Source organism: Gregarina niphandrodes (genome assembly GCF_000223845.1).
Source record: "Gregarina niphandrodes unplaced genomic scaffold scaffold00003, whole genome shotgun sequence".
NCBI lineage: Eukaryota > Apicomplexa > Conoidasida > Eugregarinorida > Gregarinidae > Gregarina > Gregarina niphandrodes.
The window spans coordinates 302,168-317,931 of record NW_011646045.1 but is presented as its reverse complement, the minus strand read 5'-3'; the positions used below and the strand labels follow the sequence as shown (position 1 = coordinate 317,931).

The 15,764-nt window shown below is 49.1% G+C and overlaps 8 protein-coding genes across 8 annotated transcripts; 3 read left to right on the top strand and 5 right to left on the bottom strand.

Moving 5' to 3' along the window:
- Window positions 1-122: 122 nt before the first annotated feature.
- Window positions 123-597, top strand: GNI_022400 (putative leucine carboxyl methyltransferase; the record flags this gene model as incomplete). Its single annotated transcript, XM_011136022.1, has 2 exons — window positions 123-489; window positions 536-597. 2 exons carry the CDS (start codon window positions 123-125, stop codon window positions 595-597), a joined length of 429 nt encoding a protein of 142 aa, XP_011134324.1.
- Window positions 598-1,905: 1,308 nt separating this feature from the next.
- On the bottom strand, window positions 1,906-2,448 carry GNI_022390 (hypothetical protein; the record flags this gene model as incomplete). The annotated part of the gene is made up of 1 exon (XM_011136021.1): window positions 1,906-2,448. The coding sequence occupies one exon, from the start codon at window positions 2,446-2,448 to the stop codon at window positions 1,906-1,908; it is 543 nt and encodes a 180-aa protein (XP_011134323.1).
- Window positions 2,449-2,675: 227 nt separating this feature from the next.
- On the bottom strand, window positions 2,676-2,990 carry GNI_022380 (histone H4; the record flags this gene model as incomplete). The annotated part of the gene is made up of 1 exon (XM_011136020.1): window positions 2,676-2,990. One exon carries the CDS (start codon window positions 2,988-2,990, stop codon window positions 2,676-2,678), a length of 315 nt encoding a protein of 104 aa, XP_011134322.1.
- A 160-nt stretch (window positions 2,991-3,150) lies between these two features.
- On the top strand, window positions 3,151-3,606 carry GNI_022370 (histone H2A; the record flags this gene model as incomplete). The annotated part of the gene is made up of 1 exon (XM_011136019.1): window positions 3,151-3,606. The coding sequence occupies one exon, from the start codon at window positions 3,151-3,153 to the stop codon at window positions 3,604-3,606; it is 456 nt and encodes a 151-aa protein (XP_011134321.1).
- A 365-nt stretch (window positions 3,607-3,971) lies between these two features.
- On the bottom strand, window positions 3,972-6,500 carry GNI_022360 (putative transmembrane protein; the record flags this gene model as incomplete). Its single annotated transcript, XM_011136018.1, has 2 exons — window positions 3,972-6,349; window positions 6,395-6,500. 2 exons carry the CDS (start codon window positions 6,498-6,500, stop codon window positions 3,972-3,974), a joined length of 2,484 nt encoding a protein of 827 aa, XP_011134320.1.
- Window positions 6,501-6,673: 173 nt separating this feature from the next.
- Window positions 6,674-7,843, bottom strand: GNI_022350 (putative transmembrane protein; the record flags this gene model as incomplete). Its single annotated transcript, XM_011136017.1, has 1 exon — window positions 6,674-7,843. The coding sequence occupies one exon, from the start codon at window positions 7,841-7,843 to the stop codon at window positions 6,674-6,676; it is 1,170 nt and encodes a 389-aa protein (XP_011134319.1).
- A 55-nt stretch (window positions 7,844-7,898) lies between these two features.
- Window positions 7,899-8,108, top strand: GNI_022340 (hypothetical protein; the record flags this gene model as incomplete). Its single annotated transcript, XM_011136016.1, has 1 exon — window positions 7,899-8,108. The coding sequence occupies one exon, from the start codon at window positions 7,899-7,901 to the stop codon at window positions 8,106-8,108; it is 210 nt and encodes a 69-aa protein (XP_011134318.1).
- Window positions 8,109-8,450: 342 nt separating this feature from the next.
- On the bottom strand, window positions 8,451-14,746 carry GNI_022330 (putative transmembrane protein; the record flags this gene model as incomplete). The annotated part of the gene is made up of 3 exons (XM_011136015.1): window positions 8,451-14,479; window positions 14,532-14,574; window positions 14,657-14,746. Coding segments are annotated over 3 exons (6,162 nt in total), but the record flags the coding sequence as incomplete, so codon positions are not given.
- Window positions 14,747-15,764: the final 1,018 nt, after the last annotated feature.

Here is a 15,764-nt window from a genome sequence, read left to right as displayed (position 1 = left end):
TTCCTTCTTGCTGGGTAGCTGAATGCGTTTTCACTTACCTTCCTGATGAAGTAGTAGATAATGTAAGAATCACGAGCACTAAAAAACACGAAGAAAGCGCATGAGAAGATACATTGTAGTTAATGAGGTCGATTAGCTCCTATTGTCGGAGTTACTGCTTAATAAGCTATGATATGTTTAATGTCTATGATCGTTTTGGACGTGTGATGAAGGAGAACTTGAATCGTCGCGGATGTGAGATCCTGAGCACCTCCCGGTTCAGGTCAGTGAGTGAGATTAGAGACCACGTTACTCAGTTGCTTCCCAGTCGATCGGTTGACGGGGGTAGTGGGCCTGTGGTGAAGGCGGTGGACATGGATACATATTACTCTAAATACATTACCGCAATCGAAAAGTTCCGGATAGAACAGTTGGAACTTTTCGATGAGATGGAAGAATGGAGACTGATTCAGGAACATTACTTCGTTCTGGCTTTGACGAACATGAGGGGTATCGAATTACTGAGGGAGTGCGCCATGCCTAGACCTCGCTTCAGGACTGAAGAACTTTACGACTGCCATCCGATGGACAATCAGGGTACTAACTTTCCCGGGGTGAACCGGAACCGTCCGCTGTATAATGGCGAAAGAGTCGCCCGGACAAGTGGCACCCAGCGGAAAGCTCCCAGCAGCTACCATGGCAGTCTATCCACTCCACCTTCCTATTGCTCCGTTGTAGTCACCCCTCCACCCGGCAACAAACCCTCGGCGTATACGCCGCGGAAGGGATTTCCTCCATGCCACGGAAATCACGATGACCGAGACCCGGCGCTTGAATACCCGACGGGTGAAGATCCTAGAATAGAACACGGAGGTACCGCACAGAGGAGACCAATCGACAGGGACACTGTGCTACTCAGGGCCGCAGAACAAATATACAGCCTGGGAGACTCGGTCGTAGGGGTCGAGACTCTCAGGAGCAAAGGGATTAATCGCTGGATACACACGGTACCCTCCAACAAATTCTTCTCCGCTCCCAATCTTCGACCGAATACGCAAAGTGGAAGTGAGATAAGCATTGCGGACGAAGCAGTACGAAAGCCTTTCCTTTCCGGTCTAGACGAAGGAGATGAAAACATGCGGAATCTATCACTGGGAGACTTCCTCAAGAACCATCAATAAAGAGACTGCCAAGACGATTGGCGAACGACGAGACGAGAGGTCGAGAACAACATGGTCGAGATAGAGTGGATGTGAGGTCGAGATAGAGTGGATGTGAGGTAGGTGATGGAGTGGGGGTGAGGTCGGAGTGGGGGTGAGGTCGGAGTGGGGGTGAGGTTAAGGTTAGGTCTCTATGGGAGGTTGGGCGATGAGCTCGACAGCTTCTAAGAGTTTATTCACGTTAAGGGACCGAACGGACTTAGGCAATGAGTAGGTTTGTTCCATGATTCTTGGTGCACACGATTGGGGCCAAGATGAAATGAGCTCATCAAAGTCGTTACTGGACGGAAGTATGTTATCGTCTTTTGAAGGTGTCTTGGTCGCCGACACGGGAGCAACCTTTTTGGTGAGACGAATTATGTGTTGCTGGATCAGTGAAATAAGTGCAGTACACACGTCAAGTCGACTCCCTCTCACACACCGGTCCTGCGTGGGTAGAGCATCCAACACGTCCAATTGTTGCAGCGTGTAAGTAGTGTCACCGAGATCGACGGTGGCTCGAGATACTATAGGGATCGGCATCAACGGACTTGCGGCAAACCTTTCAACGTGGTTCATCGTGATCACCGAACGACGGCTCTGACCCATCAATACATAGCATACCATGTTACTAAAACAATGACATGGGCGATCGGACCGGTGATGATCGGACCGGTGATGATCGGACCGGTGATGATCGGACCGGTGGTGAGGGGTCGTCGTGAGATTAGTACTCAATAAGGCGTCTGAATTGTTTGTCGGTCGTACACCTCAAATGTGGGAGTACATGAGGCACAAAGAACACATCACTGGACGTACGGGCGCAATGCACAAGCTCCGTCTCGGTACTGTGTGGTAAGAATTTCCTCAGAGATTTGGTATACTGGTCGAGGAATAGTCTCTTTAGACGTTCAACGCTAAAATAGTCCTCAGGCAAGCCTCTTGATGATAACACATGAACTAGGGGGTAGTCATCCGGTAATGTCCTTATCTTGACGCCTGAGTTCACTGACACGATTTCGAACCATGGGTTCGTATGTTTACACTCTTCTTGTACATCACGCATCCCTCTGTCGTTCATATATGTGTCATTTACACCTCCGTCCTTGTCCAAGTCTTCAGCATGATCCATTTCGCCAACATACCAGTCATACATGTAGCATTTTGGCTTTGCATGTTTTACCAAACTTCTCGATATCCCAAATGACTCCAATATCACAGCGTCATCCAATTTCTGCAGTTCTTTACAATCTTCCTTTACACCTTTCATTCAACCGTACGATACCTTTGCTAAGAAGAGACGAGTTGAAGATGATTTCTGTGACAGGCTCTAACTAACTAATTACACAGTTTTGAAAGCAAAATGTACACGGTTTTAGAGAAGAATTTACAAGAGAAACCATTCATTATATCGTTATAAGAGGTTCCGAGTGGAACCGTTCTCCCTTTTGTGTTCGTGTTATCATTGCTATAAAAGATTGATTCTGTGTCTCTCGCTTAAGCACCGAAACCATAAATGGTGCGTCCGTGTCTCTTAAGGGCGTAAACCACGTCCATGGCAGTGACAGTCTTCCTCTTGGCATGTTCAGTGTAGGTGACCGAGTCTTGGACAACGGTCTCAAGGAATCCACGGAGCACACCTCTCACTTCCTCGTAGATGGCAGCAGAAATTCTCTTCACGCCACCTCTCCGGGCAAGACGTCTGATTGCTGGCTTGGTAATACCTTGGATATTGTCGCGGAGTACCTTGCGATGGCGCATGGAGGTACCCTGCTTACCCATTCCCTTGCCGGCTTTTCCGCGTCCGCTCATGGTTGATCAGGTACTTGGCTGCTAGAGGTAATCTGACTCTTTTGTTTTCTTTGTTCGGAACTTCTCGATGTGGGTTTTCCCCGCTAACGCGCAGTCGCGTCTTCATAAGCACACGTGTGTGCTAAAAGAAAGAGATAAAAAAATACAAACAACAAGAACAATGGCGTCCCCTTCTGGCACTCAGAACACCCCTGTGGTCCGCAACTCTGAGAAGAACGTTGGCAGGGGCAAGAGCAAGGGAGGCAAGAGATCATCTGCAGGCAAGAGCCAGTCTAAGTCCGAGCGCGCTGGATTGGTCTTCCCTGTGGGCAGAACTGCTCGTTTGATTCGCGAAGGAAACTACGCTCCCCGCGTTGGTGTTGGTGCCCCCATCTACTTGGCAGCTGTCTTGGAATATCTTACCGCTGAGCTTCTTGAAATCGCTGGCGCTGTTGCCAAGGACTTGAAGAAGAACCGTATCGTACCACGCCACCTGGCTCTCGCCATCCGGGGCGACGAAGAGCTGTCTCAACTTCTCGGACACGTTACCATCGCCGCTGGGGGTGTACCTCCTCAAGTTAACGAGGCTCTCTTGCCCAAGAAGAGTGGCAAGAAGGGCGCAAGCCAGGAAGAATAAACTCTACTCCGATGTACAAGACTTTTACCCAAAGAATCACAATGAAGAGCCCCAGAAGCTTCACTCGAAGCTCATTATAATCCTTCTTGACTCACTTTGTAAGTCTGTAGATAAAACTAGTTAGTTGTATTTGTTAACCGTCTCGGGTTGTTTATTGTGTTGTTAGTGGTTCGGTAGCTCTAATTAAATGGTTTAACCGAGTACCACGGTTTGGCACCTATTACCGCTGAAGCAATAGGTGGAACCATTGGTAAATGCATTGGTAAATGACGATATTGAAATGGGGTGACTGTTGTGGTTTGAGCGGTATTGGCATGTGTGCGAATAGATTGGATTGGGTAGATGGTTATTTAGAATGGGTGGGGTCAGGTCCTGCCCGGTGCTGAGAATAGACCGTGCTTTCGAAAGTTTTCATCTACGTGGGACAGGCTTAGAAAAAGCCGGTCATTAGGGGTGAAAGTATACTGGTTGTAATGGGAGATCAATTTGGGAAGTAGATCTTGGACTTCTAGAGTGCGGAGTGTCAGTAGTCTCATTGCGTGCGAGACTAACCAGTAGATCCCCATCATGGACAAAGAAACGCTAAAAGCTGCTGCCGTCGTCCAGGCAGGGTATAGAAAGAACAGGAACAGGGCAACCAAAGCTTTCAAACGTATATTGGTGTACTGCCGTGTCATTATAAGGTCCAGTAACCGCAAGGACTTTATCAAATCCTTCCCCTCCAATACTCGACTGTGAAGAGAAACAGGACCCGTAAAATTAACACTTAGATTATACAGTAACAGTGATGACACCGGAATATATCCTTCCTCATCCGCTCTACCAGATGCGACCTGGACGGTAGCTTTATCTCTCGACAATTTGTTGCTGTTGGGTTCGCCAAATTTGGATTTGGTTCCTGATTCTTCACCCTCTTTCTCACCACCGTTTTCATCTTCATCAGCAGCACCACCTTCATCAGCAGCTCCGGCTCCATCATGATTTCCAGCTTCTTCGGCAGCTCCGGCTCCATCATGATTTCCAGCTTCTTCGGCAACCCCACTTTCATCATTTACATCACCACCTTCATCAGCAGCTCCGCTTTCATCATCACCCCCACCTTCATCGGCAGCGGCCGTCAAGGGGGGTGAAGGCATCACGGAACTGCCATCATTGCTCCCATTGGCATTTCGTGTAAAGATGGCATCTTCTGTTAGGCATGAAGTTTTCAGTAGGGAGTCCTGGGAGGATGTGGGCACCGCATCGGCCGTCGTAGGACGTGCCGTAGTAGGACGTGCCGTAGTAGGACGTGCCGTAGTAGGACGTGCCGTAGTAGGACGTACCGTAGCGTCTGGGAGGTCTTGTAGATCGGTCGGATCGCAGTGGATTAGTATTTCCGGATAGCCTGGGAAGGACTCGTACTTGGGGTGTGGCACGTTATAACGTTTGTACTTGCGGCACAGGAGAACGGAGCTGATTAGCGAGAAGTTCTTTACCATTTTGAATATGATCAAAAGCGAGGGTAGCCATCGCCACAGCAGCTGAATCCAGGACGCTCCGGGTATCACAGGAGGGAAGGGGACCTGGGTGCGTATTCGGAGGTTGACCGTAGCTTGTTCAATATCCTTCTTCAGGGTCACGCGACTGTAGGTCACGGAATTCAACACAGCAAACAGGAACCATACTTCCTTGGCCATGTGGCACACAGAACTGAACACGAGATCCCGGAACGGTACGAGCCGAAACAAACAAGCCATGTCGACCAGAAGCATCCACGCCGACAAGGCGCCTACCAGCGCCCACAATACAGTAGGCACCTCCCCCCACCAGTACTGGTCGTTCAGGGATCCCAGTGGCCATATCCCAACGACCAGCGCACGGGCACTAGCCACATTGCCAATAGGGGTCGTACCAATAGGGGTCGTACCAATAGGGGTCGTACCAATAGGGGTCGTACCAATAGGGGTCGTACCAATAGGGGTCGTGCCGGTTCGAAGCCGGGCGCGTTCTGCGGCAAATGTCCCCGGCCAAACAGGACCATTAGGGTGCGAGTCAGCGTACTCTTGTCGTACTTGATTAAATGTTAATGTCCAACAAACGGAGTACGCCATGGTACAGGCCATCTCATTCAGGATCGGAAGTAGCAGCCTCATCTGCTCCCATATTGTACCGGGAGGAAGGTTCAGTAACCTCGTGGCGAATCCTGCATTATGACCGAACATTAAACTCCAGATCAGTTGTCGAGACATTCGTCCAACTCCCAACGAGGGTATGGGCAGCGTTCGGAAGCCAGTGAGATAGTCTTCCGCTGGGTCCACCTCCCCCACACTGGACTTGAAGGTAAACCAGCGATGGAAGATCCTCTGAATGAAATTCCGCTCCTTCGTCGGAGCCGGCAGCTCGCGATAACCGCTCGACACCGGCCCCGGGCTACCCAGCTCAGAAACTGACTCGTCGGTAAATAGGCTGCTATGCCTCCGAACCACATCAGAAAAAGGATGGAACCTATTACCCGCTTCCTCATCCATTTCATCTCCATCCAAGAGCAACCTACTAAATGGCTTGGCAGCCACCTGGTGAGCCGACGGTGACTTAAACGCCACCGACTTGGTAGCCAAAGGTCGGTGCACCAGTCTACCACCAGTGTCCGTTGGCTCAAGTGACTTGATTCTCACAAAACGTCTAGTCTTGTGACCCCCATGCTCTTGATCCCCTTGCTCTTGGTCCCCATGATTCTCATGGTGATGACCTCCGTGCGGGCAAGCTACCAGGTGACGTGTAGCTGGACGTACGGGCCGATTGCGACTACCAAGCTTGCTCTCCGACCTTTCCGGGTCTTTGCTGCTGGACTCTTCAGATGACTGGTCAATTCTGTACAAGTCCTGACCGCCGTAAATGTTGGTCAGGCTATCCATGTTGGACAGGGTTGTTTCCCCTCTGGTTCTGTCTCTTGGTGTTGTCTCTCGTGGTGTTCTTCCTCTTAGTGTTGTGTCTCGTGGTGTACTTTCTCTTGGTGTCGTTCCCCATATTTCGCTTCCCCTTGGCGTGTCAACATCCGGTCTTGGAGTGTCAACATCCGGTCTTGGACTCAGGTCGTCGTCCCGTTCGTTTGGTGCATCTTGGTCATCAGATCGCGACGAGAGTTCAGAGTCGGTATCGCCATCCCCAAATTTGACTCTGGGTCGGTTTTCTTCTTCACTTTGCTGTAGGAGTTGGTCCAGTGGATCGCTCTGCTCTCCCGTGTCATGTCTTGGGGGTTTTCTTCGACGCCGAAGAGCAGCGATGCTGTGTGGCTTTTAGAGCGTGCGCTGCGGAATCCCTGTAACCTGTGTGTGGCGAAACGTCGGTTTGCATGATGTTGCGTTTCATGTGTAAGTATTTGGTGTGTGATTTGTTCATTGACGTTATCAGTGTCAATCTCGAGGTCCCGGCAGTGTCTCAGTCTGATGAGCCAAAGAGGGATTCCGATGACATTTTTTAGGACCATGCCCTGGAGACCGGGATAGAGGGGGGCTAGCCACCAGACTAGAAGGCGGATGCTAAGAAAGGGTAGGTCGCACATCCAGATGCTGGTCATGCATACGGTTTTCCGGGTAATAAGGACATCGCTTTCGGAGGTAGGATATGCGGTCGAATGCATGAACCAAGTTGCCAACGTGCAGGCACAGACTACGTAGGCAATAATGGCCGACCAGGGGTCGTCGATTGCGCTAATGGCGGGTAGCAGATCGATTATGGTTAGCGTGTCCGTTAAGTCGAGCATCACCGCGATGACCATGTCCGTCAACAGGGCTTCGAGCACACCAAATGGTTGACAACCGAACTCGCGCTGGGATAAGTTGTGTGTATGTAAACCCCAATCGTGACCGTATCGTGCACCAGCCGAGCGGTCCAGACCACCGCCGTCAACTGGGTCAGCGATTTGCCCTATACCGCCCGTAGAGACTCCACCGCTCGCACCCGCATGGTGAACCTTGCGATCTACCGGTAAATTTGTCGGCGCTGTCGACACTGGTCCCACGCCGGACGAAGTTACAACACTTGAACGACCATCGCGGCCACCTGTCCGAGCAGTCAGTGTACGAGGTAGTAATTGGAACGCACCGCGCAACACAAACACGAGGTACGGTAATGGCAATAAAATGAACAGTCCAGGGGACACAGATACGCCTGACGACGTACCCTGAGATACCGATGTATTGAAGTAACCATATAAGTAACCACAAAACAGCTTCACCATACAAGTCCATCCATACATGTTCCACTGGAAAGCGCCTGATGTCGCCCCGTATTCCGAAGACCAATGGAATAAGATGTGCACCATCAGACAGATATCCATGAATCCAAACACATACGCACTCCATGAGAATGATACTGAGTCCGACCATGTCACACAAGTGATCAAAAATAAAGACAGCAACTGCAGGAACCCATTCAACATTCTACCTTCAAATCTCGCGAACCCTTGCACTCAACTCTTCAACTCTAACCTTAACCTTAAAACCTTAACCTTCAAACCTTAACCTTCAAACCTTAACCTTCAAACCTTAACCTTCAAACCCCCGGTACGAATCTCTTCCCGTACAAGTCCTTTATAATCCTGCACAATCCCAGCACGAAGTAGTTGAGCCAGTCCGCTTCGGCTAACGAAGTTGAATTAGAGTGTACCGCCGGAGGTACCACGGACGGCCAAAGAGTGGTTGTGGTCGAAAAGTGACTATGGTTGATGTGAACAATGATACAGTTGTTGTGACGAAAAATGCGTGAGTTCTGGTAGAATGATCTATAGGGATTGATATTAGAAACATGAGACCTGTAGGTGTAGAATTGCAGCAGATGGAAACTTGCAGGTGGACTCGTACAGTTTACATCCCGCTGACATCTTGGTAGTTGGCCACGTATGATTCCCAACCAATGGATTTATGTTGATGCATGAGAGCGTAGAGATACTGGAAGTACGAGTCCGGGTCTGTGTTGGCTCGTTTAGAAGAGTGGGTGAGTGTAGTAAGAATCTTGCGGTCTAGAATGTGGCTGCGTTTGGTGAGTAGGAATTCGTCGTCGGGAATTAGGTTACAGATGCGTTCCATTAAGCCGGGGACATTGGGGATGCTTTTGGGCGAGTTGGTGGTGATAAGGGGCCACTGGCGGACGTAGTTAAGTGCCATGACTCGGTAATGTTCGAACATAGGCGATTGTTCGGCGGCATACCACTGTCGGAATTGGCTGAGCAACGAGAGAGTTATACGCTCCACCAACGCCTCGTCGTAGGCCGTGTAGCCGCATGCCGTGCAGCAGCCCGATTCTTCAGCAACACCGCTGATGCCGTCCGTCGCAGACTCGTTCGTCGCGCACTCCACTCGAATGCGCGAAGGCGCGTCTTTTGTAGCCTTTTCAACCTTGACCTTGTACTCGTACTTGCTATAACCGGCCAGCCAATCTCCTTCTGGCTTTGGCGGTGCTTCCCCTTCAGGGAGCGGGGCGTGTTGAAGTTGCAGCCAAGGCAGTTTCTCGCTGGGATTTATTTCCAGGCTGCGCAGCTCTGCTTCGACACCGGCGTTCAAGATCTCATGCATCGTCTTGTACGCATGTCTGTAGTGACACGCACGCTTCATATCACGGTTATCGAAAGTTCGTATGTGCTCATCCAAAATGTGTTTGCAATTATTACGGGAGTAAAACTCCTCGCACTCATCCGCTATCGGTGCGATAGGAACCACACCGTAGTTCCTAAATGGTGTGTGGTTCAACAACCACACTCTTCTCGCTAACTTGCGTCGGCTGGAAACGCTAAAGTCCGTAGTAGGATGCTGTCTCGCATTGTTCACATACTCTCTCAAACTACATCCACTCAACTCTTCCTCCGAACCCATCTCCTCTTCCGAACCCATCTCCTCTTCCGAACCCTCTGCCTTCTCCGTATTTGTATGCTCCGTTTTGGTATGCTGTGGGCCTGGCAACGGTTGTTGTTTTTGGTCGTCAAAAGCAGTCAAGCTGCTGTTGTGGACAAGTTGATCGAGAGTTTTCAGTATTTTGTGGAAATCAGCTCTCGGACACAGATTTTTCGAATGATGAGCGTCCCTTCTGGGCAATGCAAGGTACATCGCTTCGGCATACAATTGTGTATTTCGGCTCTTCAGCGCTAACTGTCGGGCGCGATCCCAGAACCTGAAAGGATTTCTGCAAGGCTCTCTGCCCAAGAAGTGTAACACCGGCTCATCGTAGGACAGCAGCATGGACGATTTATACGACGGTGAGTCCATCGTCATAATGCGGACATCCACTGGGCTACTAGTTAGTCTTATGCATTGCTTCGCGATCCGATCGCACACACTTTTACGCACTTCTTCTCTGGTGCGTTTTGACAACAGCGGCATTATAGCGCAGCGATCCGACGGCATGTAGTAGGACAAATTAAACCTGTGTACCTGACTCTGCGATAAACATTCGTCTACTAGTTTGCTGATCTCCGAAACGATCTTCGTCTCATCCCAGTCTGCGAAGCTAAGATTAACCTCCTGGATCTCGGCCCGTGAAATGAGAGCAACGCCATTAGATTCGTTATTGAAGGCGGACACTGGGACAAACCACGCAGCCAAGCCTAAACGATCCTGTTGTATTTTGAGTTCATCATTTCGTAGGACAAAAGCAATGTAACGGGTCAAGTCTCGTCGAACACATCGAGGTATATGCACCTTCGTCCTTTCCTCTGTTTCCTGGCACTTCGGTGACTCGTTCACATCCATACTCACTTCCTTGCTGTTCGAAGGACCGTTCGATGCAGCATTCCCATCTGTGGTATCTTGGTTCCATGAAGAATTGCTTTCAGTATCCGACTTGATAACGCTGTGACCGTTTTGGACGTTTGGTATGTTGAGTTCCTTCAATTTTTTGCGCATGTCGTCTCGCTCCGCAGGTGAATAAGCATTCTTTGGCAACATGTGGCAAATATCGAGGTCTGAAGGTATCCAAAATCGGTTTCCATCAAGACCGTCAATAACATGATGCCTGTGGTAGAGCATGTTTTGTGATAGTTCTGCATACTTATGCTGCTGACAGTGTCTATGGTAGGGAGTGCGTTTCCACAAAATCCGCTCTGGGAATAGATGCCCGCATTTCCAGGTCATAGCTTCCATGTGTCCAGAAGATGATTCCAAAGAATCAGTTAGTTGCATACCCGAAGGTAGATCGTCACCTTTGAGTACCCTACTGTACAGGAGAGCCTGGTACCTAGCTGTTTGATCTCTTACATGCATTGGCGCCCGTCTCCACAGTTTATTGTGACAACCCAAGTTATAGATCAACAGCTGCGTCTGGTTCAACAAAGCCTTTTGGCAAACATTAGGTGGATACGATCTCATGAAGCTATCCATATAAGGCATATAACAAAGATCAAAATAATCAGAACTGAACTCGGACCATGTCCTCTTATTAATCCCGGGACTAGCTTGTAGTCGTGCCATATCCAATATCATTTTAGCTCGTGTACACCAAATTTTCGGAGACAACTCATAGACAGCGATGCCATTTTCTCCGCCACTAGAGAATTCACTACGGCGTGTATATATTTGATCTTCCACACCATGTATATCTGGCCCGGCTGACAACCGTCTCAGTTCTAAAAGAGTGGGCGAAGCTAGTAACTTCCAGCTATCGATCATGAAGGAAAACATATCTTCAAAATACTGTAACATACCCACCATCTTTTTAGTCTTCAATTTAATGCACTCCACTCGATTGTCATATGCTTGTTGGAAGAGGTAACACTTCTGGTAATAATTCATATTACTTCTCATCAGATCTTTAATACACCACATTTGGACAACCGCTGATGAATTGTAAAGGTGAACGATACGATCTACTAACTTATGAACATTAGTGCCCATAGTCATTCTTAAACGGAGCTCTACTCCTACGTCGAACTTAATAAGATATTCTCTCTCCATTTCACCAAATGATCTTCTTATATCTCTTTTGTTTTTATGCCCACAACGTACGTATCCTTTAAACAATCCTTCCACTTCCTTGCTGATCTTTGAGTCACTCTCTCGGTAATGCTTCATTAGCGCCTCTATAAACATTGTGTCCTTACCCCAACGGCGGAGGGCTTCCAGCTTTTCAGTGTCATAAAAGAAATCCTCAACAATAGAGAGCGCGCATTTTTTCTTCAGATAAGGGAATCGAGTACATGCGGTAGTCCTGAAGAACGGTGTGTACTCCCATTCCTGCGCTTCGGGAGTTAGTTTAGCCTCCACCTTCTCCACCTTCTCATCACCTTTACCTTCTAATTTGCGAAGTCTTTCCTGTTCCCTCTTCTCTTCTTGTTCCTTTCTAAGTCTGGCTTGGTTCTCGTCGCTATAATGGAGTAAGAACTTCTCCACCTCCTGTATGGAGGTGAATACTGACGATATAACAAACTCTTCCTCCTTATCCGAAATTTCATTGATCTCCAATTTATTCTCCTGATCCTCCTTATCATTTTTCTTATTCTTATTCTTGGACCCAAAACCTTGAGGCTTGTACCCGATTTCGGCGTCTTGACAGCCGTCCCTGATACACTCTTGCCAGTCGTAATAAAAATGGTTGATGACTGCTTTATGATCTTGATGCGTCCAAAGGAAGGAGCGATCTACCTCGACATTAATTATAGAAAACTGGAACACTTCCAACAGTCTGGGATTATACTGGGCAACAACGGTGGGCCTATACCGGCAAATTTCCTGGATTAATCTAGAGCACGCATGACTGGTTTGCTCGGAATTATCTATGGCCTGAGAACACTTATATATCAACAACTCCAGTTCGTGCTGAATTGCGTCTAGCAATCTCTTAATACAGTCCGGTCTCGCGTTATCTAGTAAGGACAACACTGTCTCTATCCATGTGCACCGAATAGGGTCCTGGTCGTGCAGTACATGCTGCGTTGCAAACCGAATAATCATTGCGCACCTCGATACAACCCAAGGATGCAGAGGGTGCTCCGCCAAGCTTGTCCAAAGTCCCTTCACTTCCTCCGTTCGACAATCTCCATATTCATCATACTTGCCATAGTCCCGAAGACGCTCAGCAGCCTTCACAAACGTCGAGTTTGGAGGTGGAGCTCTCTCATACAATTCTTTCAAAACTGACTTCACTACTCGAGACGGATTGATATTCAACCACTTCAAGCAAAACGTCCTGATCGCTCTGTAGCCTGCTTGACGGACGTCATCTATTGAAGAATTCAAAGCCTCTCGAAGTTTCTCCTCAGCTGTCACACCTTCACTACCCCACGACATCTCAATCTTTCCACTACTTGTCTTAAGAACGTCTCCCCCTTTACCATCTCCCCCTTTTTCTTGAACGGCTGCAGCTCGTTGCGGTGGGCACTCTATTGGCAATGAAGCATACGATTCAATAAGTTTGGATTGGTTTGAGATCAAGTCGAACATGCCGATCATGATCCTTGCCATAGTAAATTTAGCACGGGGTGTAACGAAGGGCTCCAGCTCACAGGTCTCTCCTTCATATAGCCAATGATTCCGCGGTAAAGACTCTATAATCTCGCGTAGGTCGTCACGAGTCTTACCATACACCATTTGGGTCAAATGGCGTGCTAGAGGCGGAGTCAATTCTAGTTTGCCTCCTCTCGTGAAAAGGTCGTACAGAGCCTTGGCTGGGACCCACTTCATATTGCGAATCATGAACGCCATATACAGCTTCTCTCCCTCGAGCGAGGTAAAGTTGACGATATCCAAGCCCGACATCATTCCGTCCTTAGCCACCTGCTTTCCCAACAGATGTTGCAAGCAATCCTTTACGCACACGTGTTGATGAACACCCGCCGCGTTAAGCTCGTTTGCGTTAAGACTATCCGACACTCGCGTGGATGTGGGTTGAGCAATTTCAGCTGAGCAGGACGCCTCGGGGTACACGATCTTGGGATGGTTAGCCAGATGCCTTAGCTTCTGCATATGCTCTTCAAAGAATCGATAGTAGCGTCGTTTGCTTACGTAGAAATCCTGATCTATTCCAGACTTGATAAAGGCGACCAATACGTCGCATTTCCTCAGCTTAATCACAGGGAAGCCATGCTTCAAAGACAACTGATCCTCAATAACTTCCGTCTCCAGCAGTTTGCATGTTAGCTGAAACAAGAAATTCCAAAAGTTAATAATAAGACCTGTCTTCTTAGATTTCCTTGCTACGTTCAAGAACTCTCGAGCATACTTCAATCCACAATACAGCTTGACGCCTTCCGCCCCCGCCTTATTTTCCTTGTCGCTCACTTCCTTGTCCCTCACATCCTTGTCGCTCACATCCTTGTCCATCTTGCGGTTGGAAGCTCGACGAGCCTCATGAATTGGGACTGAAGACGGAAGTTGGCCTTGTATTATCAGGCTCTGAAACCATTGGAATAACTCACTCATATGGTATTTGGCTTGTATTTGTACTTCTCGTTCGATTTTAATATCATCGTAACAAGTGGCGTCGTACGGAATTTCAGGTTCGACAAAAGGTCCAAAGCGTATTGTATTAGACAGAGTTTTTGGTGTAACGTTTTGACGTCTAGCGACCTGAAGGAATCTTGCCCTCATTCCATCTCCCCAAGGATGGCCCAAGGTCTTGTTTATCCGATCATACTCTTCAGCAGCAATCTTGGAAGCGTCATGGCTTCTACTGAAAATATAAAAGCTCTTCTTACGCAAACTCAAATAAGACTCATTGACCATTATATCTAGGAATATACGACCACTCACCGCCTCGGTCGTCCCCTCATTCATCGCCGCATCTTCAAACTCACCGGCAGCCTTATCGGTGTTCCCTGTCTCAGCGTTTCCGTTCGCCCTCGGTTGAGTGATCTTCTTCTTGCCCAAGCAGCTCAACTTCACCAAGTAGTCATACCGACTGTGAGCATCTAACAAAGAAAAATACTCATGTACGTAACGAGATAGAGCACCAGGGCCTACCACCGACGTGGACGATTTCAACCCTTGCGAAGCTGTTGCCATACTTCAAAAAAAAGTTTCGGACCAACCAAAAGTCTCCCCTCCAACCCAATCTCAGCCTTCCCGGAGGAATAGCTCGAACTAACCGTCGTCATCCACGCCAGGCCGAGTACGAGGTCCATAAGAACACTGGTAGCAACTATCAAAAGAAACAGGCGTGTAATCCCCCAAGTATCCTACCAGCATACTCTGGAACATACTCGTCATACTCTAGTATGTTCGAGACCGGCATCGTAACATAGAGGAGGAGCGCTGTTATATGTTTACTGGTCGAGTGAAAATCGAGTATCATTGACATGTTGAGCACGACGTTCTGGACGTTATGGAGCTACTTTATCTCTGAGCGCTTCCGTCTCCTGGGAGACAGAGAACCGCCGTCAACCAAGCGATGAATGGCCTAATTAAGGCCCCGAAGACGTCACCGCCTACTTCTGGGAAGAAGAAAACCAAGGAACGCCGCGGTTCGCAACGCCGAAGATTGCCCGTAGAGGTAGCAACTCCTCTTCGGTCGCAATAACCCCGCCCAAACTAACGTAGGCGTCTAGACACGCACCTCTTATAAATAGGTCTCAGGGATTACCTCTTCCCCAGCAACAACCACGCATTACCTCTGCCCCAGCAACAACCACGCATCAGATACGATAACAGATCGAGCTGGTTTCGATCGCAGGTTTCCTTAAGGGCGTGGAGGACTTCGGGCGTGGAGGACTTCGATCTCAGGTTTCCTGAAGGACGTGGAGGATATCGATGATTCCAGGCTATCGCAGAAGCAGCAAAGGATCCGCGACTGGTGGAACGCCCACGGCGACGTCGTGCGTGACCTTCGCCACCATAGGCCCCGAGGGATTGTGGTGCGCACCTTCCCCAAGCTTCCCGACGTGCACTTCCTCGCCAGCCAGTTCGACTGCTTGGCCGAATGCAAAATCGTGAGGAACGTCATCATGGTGCCCGCACGCTCCCGTTTCCCCGCTGGTAGAGTTGGTCTTGGTCTACGGGCTGGTAGAGTTGGTCTTGGTCTGCGGGCTGGTAGAGTTGGTCTTGGTCTGCGGGCTGGTAGAGTTGGTCTCTGGGAGGTAGAGCTGGTCTCTGGGAGGTAGAGCTGGTCTCTGGGAGGTAGAGCCGGTCTCTAAAAGGTAGAGCTGGTCTCTGGGAGGTAGAGCTGGTCTCTGGGAGGTGGAGTTGGTCTCTGGGAGG